The following is a 6,000-nucleotide window of genomic DNA, read 5'->3' on the forward strand; positions in this document are numbered from 1 at the left end:
CACATGCGATGGAGAATGAGGACCCCGGGCACGAGGAATGAATGAGAAATTAACTGCTTGTCAGTAGAATCGTTTAGACCTACCTTTGGTATTCAAATTCTTGCTGTCTGTTTGTGTGTGCGAACGTTCGACATGGTTGCGCTAAAGTTTTTGAAAAGCTAAAAACAGGTTACGATAAATTAAAATCCGAAAATAAATTTGACATGTATTTTTGTGAATCTTAAAACTGCGCATTAGTTTTTAGTCATTAAAAACTGAACTCAAATTTTTCATCAACTAAAAACTGAACATATGAAACTCTTTGACTTTCAAAAAGGACACACTTGCGACCTAATTTTTAGATATTTAAAAACTTGTCATAATTTTTAGGCAATTTTAAAAATTGTATATACATAATTTTTAGGCAATTTTGAAAATTGTATATACATAATTTTTGGTTTATACATTTTTAGTCGTTCAGAAATTGGACATCAATTTTTGGCAAATAAGAAACTAGAAATAATTTTTGTTAATTTAAAATCTAGACATAAATTTTTTGGTTATTTGAAAACCGGGCATAAACTTCTTTCGATAATTTTAAAAACATATTTTTTTTAATTCAAAAAGTGCACCTAACTTTTGGCAATTTAAAAACTGGACATAAATTGTTCATCATTTAGAAACCCACATACATTTTTTTTCATTCAAGGAATGGAAATAAATTTGTATAAATCATAAAACTGCACCTGAATTTTGGTGATTAAAAAACCGGACATAAATACTTGGTATTTTAAAAACTGCACCTAACTTTTGGCAATTTAGAAACTAGATATTATTTGTGGTTACAATTCTTAGAAAATTATTGGAAATTATTAGAAAATTTTTGGCAATTAAGAAAATATTTTTTGGCAATTTAAAACCTGGACATTTCTTTTTTAATAACTTAAAAATACTTTTTTTTTTATTTTAAAACTGCATGCAACGTTGGCGATTTAAAAACTGGATATAAGTAGATTTTTGGTCATTCATTCAGACTGGACAAAATTTTTAATAACTAAAAAGCTGGACATAAATTTTAGTAGTTAAAAATCTGGACATAAAATTTTAGGAATCGAAAGATTGGACATAACTTTTGGCAATTTAAAAACTATGCAAAAATTGTTAATTATTTAAAAGTCGGACATAAACTTCATCATTTAAAACCGGAAATTAAATTTTGGTCATTCAAAAACTAGACAAAATTTACATTTACTAAATAACAGGACATACATTTTAGTCATTCAAAAACTGGGCATTCATATTTGGTAATTTGAAAACTGGACATACTGTGAAGTGCAAAAATGGGTACATAGTGATTTTTGTCAATTATGTGCAAGGTTTTAAAGTAATTTTTTTAAAAGAATATCGTGCAAAAGCATATATGTACATAAATAGAACTTTAAAGATTTATACAGTCCTCAGAGAAATTCAAAAAGTTTGTATCAAAATTTTGAACTTTTTAATCTGAATTTTTAGCCGGTTAAAAAAAAATTGCGTTGATTTTTAATTTTTTTTAAATATTTTTTTTTTTGCTCAATGCACAAGACCTCGGAAGCTGGATGCAAGTGTTCAACCCTCACAGAGACGCGCTGTCTAAAAAGTAAACAGAAGTCCAGATTAGCTACTAAAATGAGGACTAAACTTGACACAAGTGGATTATCGCGATCGATACCGTCATTGCTCGATGAACAGAATGTAAAGCATATTACGGAAATACCTGGCTATTGGTTAGCCAGCCAGCGATCAGGTTCGGAACTATAAGGACTTTTTGAATAATTCAGTGAATATAGGGATGCATTTTTTGAGAACTCTTCTCCAAGAATGCAAGAATAAGAAGACATTTTGCAAGAAAAATGTAAACAAGTTGCACAAATGTGACGTCACAGAAACAGCGATTCTGTCAATATCACTGCGAGAGGAATAACAGAAGGAGATGGGCGCCATATTTCTTCTTTACCTTATGGGGAGGAGGAGGAGTATAGCCAGCTCCGCTAGCCTCAAAAAAAAGCTAACCTGTCAGCGCAATGCTGAAGAGCGTAACAAGAAAGCTATTACTGCCCTGTAAATCAGCAATGATGAAAAATGGGGCTCGAAGCCTCACATGGTCAACTGTTTGTATGTATGTACATAGAGTTGGTGCGTCCCATGCTGTTTTACATGATACAGAAAAAATCTAAAGCGTAGATCACTACCTATTTCTCTGCTCTACATTGGCGAGAGGTCGTCGAGGCTCGTTTCTTTACTAGTCTCTTTTGTATGTTTAGCTGAATCGGATTCAGCTAGTCTCTACGATTTTGGGAGCTTCATGAGAGCTACTCAATGATTTTATTTCTAAGATAAAAACAGGGGCACAAGGCGTCTCCAATACGTCAAATCAATGAGCCCATGGTAGCCTAAGTGTGCGCAGTGATGAATGAGTACAGCCAAGATAGAAAACCTCAACTCTTAGCACTGATTTGGAGCACTGACTAATACGTAATTCTATATATTTAACAGTGGTTCGAATGAATATCCAACAAATAGTAAAAGCGTAGTAAACCACAAACGATTATGCGGTTAGTGTAAGAAGAAGGGATAATTTTTTAAATAAGAAACAATGAGAAAATTAAATTCTTCAAAAATCGCGAAAGGACCCTAAACGTTTCGAAAATTCACAATTAGCTCTGAGAGAATTTAAAAAAAATTCGGAGCTATGGCAAATATATTTTTCACTTATTTATTAATGTCTAAGCAATAGAAATAAAAATCACCAGTTGTTTATTATCCAAAAATATAAGACACATTTTGAATAAAACCAAATCATCGTTTCTTAAATATTTCCCAAAATTTACCAGCGCCAAAACTAAACATTCTTCATACCTGCTTACGAGTGCTCCCCCTCCCCCTCCCCCCTAACAAGCTATAGCTCAGCCAACCCTACCCTAATCGAAGTATTTTGCGTATCTAAGATTGGTTAATTCACAGTACACAGTTCGTTGTAACAAACTTCATTTACTGCAATTAAAACTTTTAAATAATAAGTTTGCGTTGAGTAAATAATAATAATAATATAGCGACCAGCTGCTTAAACGCAAAGCTTCATTGTATTAAATCAGTGAGCAAAATTAATAAAAGTCCAGTAGGTACACCGTGTCGTATGATAAACCTTTCGCCAACAGATTCTCTATTTAGCTCCACTTTGTAGCTATACATACAAGCACACGTCTAAAAATACACACAACGTCCCACGCAATTTCTTTTTCTCCCTCTCTAACTTTTTATTAACTTAGTCTTCTGAGTTTGTAGTAAAGAATTTTAAATCCTCTTTGTAAAATTCTTCAGCACTTAAAAACTAATTTAATATTACATATCTTTAATAAATTTTACTCACCATTTTGCCCTGCAATGTACGGTAGCAATATGCCAACAGCATCCAACGCAAGAAATATGCACACACAAAAAAAAGAACAAAAAAAAGAGAAAAATAGTGAGAGCAAATAGAAAACTGTCAGTTACACGAAATTCAAAGTATGCATCAAGCTGTGGAATTTCAACGTTGAAGTGTAATACATATTTAGCAGCAAGAAAGTGCACAGCATATCAAAACAATGCCGCGCCGCGCCCCGCCCCTCACTGCCGGCGTGCCAGCGTCAAGTGAAGCCCTTCGCCTTTTTCATTTGATTTTATTTCATTTCCAATCGGTTGACCCCACTTACCACGAGCATGAGCAACAGCAACACCAACAAAAGCAGCAGGGTTTCTGTGATTGTTGCTGCTGTCGTTGTGTTGTGTTTGCTGTCATCGCTGCCGCCGCCGCTGCTGCCGCTGCCGCTGCCGTCGTCGTCGTCGTGCCCGTCATCATCGTCTCGGGCAGTAAGCTCGCCCCCGCATTCCCCGTTGAACCACCGCGCAAACTTGTTGTTGTTGCGCCCATCGCACTTGTCGTAGTGAGCTTGCCGCCCACATGTATGCCGCCCGTATTGAGACCACCACTATTGCTACCACTACCACCGCCACCACTCTGTGCAGCTGCTGCTGCGGCCGCCGCCACCACTACCGACGACGAAGAAGTGCTGATGCCACGGAGGTGACATCCCGACGGTAGCTCTGATACGGTGCAAGACATTCTACGTAAAGAAAGTAAAAAAGTGCAAAAAATATGCACGAATTAGCGTAAGTTGCATATAGTGGATGTGTGTGTGTGCGTGAATGAAAAGGTCAGTGCAATATGGCGTATGCGCAACATGTTTCAACATTTTATCATACACCTCCACTTCGCTTTAGTACTCACATAATATTTATGGTTCCTTTGGTTGCCTACGCCCTGCGTCGCTAAATCGTCTCTTCGCTGGCTACTCCGCCTCGTCGCCCACTTTCAGCACCTTCCGCTGCCTGTCAGCGCGTCAATTTCGTTCTTTTCAACTGTCAACGCCGGCGCTGCACTTTGTAATGTAGCAGTGGTAATAGCACACCTGCAATTCACAGCTCGAGGATATGTAGCTTAGGTTTTGTGGTTTCCGTTGGTAGCTGACACTGCGTAGGCGGCGGACGAAGTGAAGGAGCGTAAATTGAGATGTGACAGGTTCTGCAAAGCGCACAATATCTGAAAAATGAGAGGAATATAATATCAGTTGAATGAAATATAATTTCCGGTAAGTTATTTACGCTAAAGTGCTTAGTTAATATACAAAATGGAAATTGAGTACCCCTCAGCTTTTAGAATCTCATTAGATTTTTAGATTATTTAAGCTTTATATGACTTTCACTTAGACGCTGTTGGGTTGTTAGTTGCTATAACACTATTTTTTTTTTTATAATAAACTTTGTAGGTTGAGTTCATCGGTATAAAAACTGCTATAGACCAGTCAGTCTGGTCGAAATAATTTCCTAACGGATCAAAAAAAATCATATGGACTTCATCAGAAAATTATACTGACTCAAATAATAAATTTTTTTGTTGATTTTCCCGACAAGGCGGGAATATGATTTATTTTAGAACGAATTTCTGTCATCGCTTGTCAAGTTTGGCTTGTAGACAAGACGGCCTTCGGCACCGTGCCATCTTCAGTGAACGAAAAATTACAATGCAGATGGCACAACGTCGAAATTAGTTTGTCTCCAAACCAAACTTGGCAATCTATACAATAAATAAAATTGTGGCAAGCCAATATCTGTATATTATAGTTTGATATTAAAGAAAAATTATATGTGGGGACTTTGTTGGGGCAACAGAAGCCAAAACAACATTTTAGAAATTTTTTCTGTCTGTCTGTATGTTTGTATGCGCATCACTCTAAAACTAATGCATGAAATTGAATGAAATTGCCATCAGTACATTGCTAGCAGTGTAACTTAAAATACAGGAGAAAAATGATTAGAGAGTTGGCACCTATTTGAAAATTGCAGTTTAAATAAATTGATAAGATAGAGTAAATATTGCAAAGAAAGAGAACTCCTTCATTTATATAGCTAGAAACAAAACAATTTTCGCTCATTATCAATAGAAAGTTTACCGAAAAAATGAGAAAGATCGGACCTATTTATTGCCTCCATACAACTGATTGTTCAGATATGGGGTTTTACTGTAAAACTCCTTTATTTGGACAGCATAAACCGAGAAATTTCGTGAGATATTTTATAAATAATCATAAAAAATCTACTAAGAAAATCGTCAAAATCGATGCTGTATAAGCTTTATCCCCTATACCACTGATTGTTCAGATAAAAGTTTTTATGATATGACTCCTTTATATAGGAAGCTAAAACCATTAAATTGTGTTACACACCGATCATACAGCAGTCAAAATCACTTAGATTGGTGCTATATAAGGTATATCTTCCATATCTACCTCTGATTGTTTATATATGATTTTTTATATATGTGACCTGGTCTACGGAAAGGGGGCTTAGGTGTCAAAAAATCAATTTTCACTTTTTGGTTGATTCGGATGGAAGATGAGATGCTTTTTCACGTGGTGAAAAGCAGAAAATCCTAACTTGCTT

General features: G+C 35.6%; 1 protein-coding gene across 3 annotated transcripts in view; it reads right to left on the minus strand.

Annotated features, from left to right (window-relative positions):
• Nucleotides 1-6,000, minus strand: part of Dhit (regulator of G protein signaling double hit) — a 63,682-nt gene that overhangs the window by 25,544 nt on the left and 32,138 nt on the right. For 2 of the 3 annotated variants that reach the window (XM_017615619.1, XM_017615676.1), the window contains 3 exons: nt 4,289-4,600; nt 3,714-4,124; nt 3,389-3,397 (listed from right to left, as the gene is read on the minus strand). In XM_017615619.1, coding sequence (XP_017471108.1) covers nt 3,389-3,397; nt 3,714-4,123 — 419 coding nt within the window. In that variant the 5' untranslated portion in view covers nt 4,124; nt 4,289-4,600. Of the gene's footprint in view, nt 1-3,388; nt 3,398-3,713; nt 4,183-4,288; nt 4,601-6,000 lie in introns of those variants that run through there. The other variant, XM_017615747.1, reaches the window with a different exon arrangement.

Source organism: Rhagoletis zephyria, unplaced genomic scaffold (assembly GCF_001687245.7).
Source record: "Rhagoletis zephyria isolate East Lansing unplaced genomic scaffold, Rhagoletis_zephyria_1.1 Rzeph_scaffold_00001, whole genome shotgun sequence".
In the NCBI taxonomy this organism is placed as follows: Eukaryota; Metazoa; Arthropoda; class Insecta; order Diptera; family Tephritidae; genus Rhagoletis; species Rhagoletis zephyria.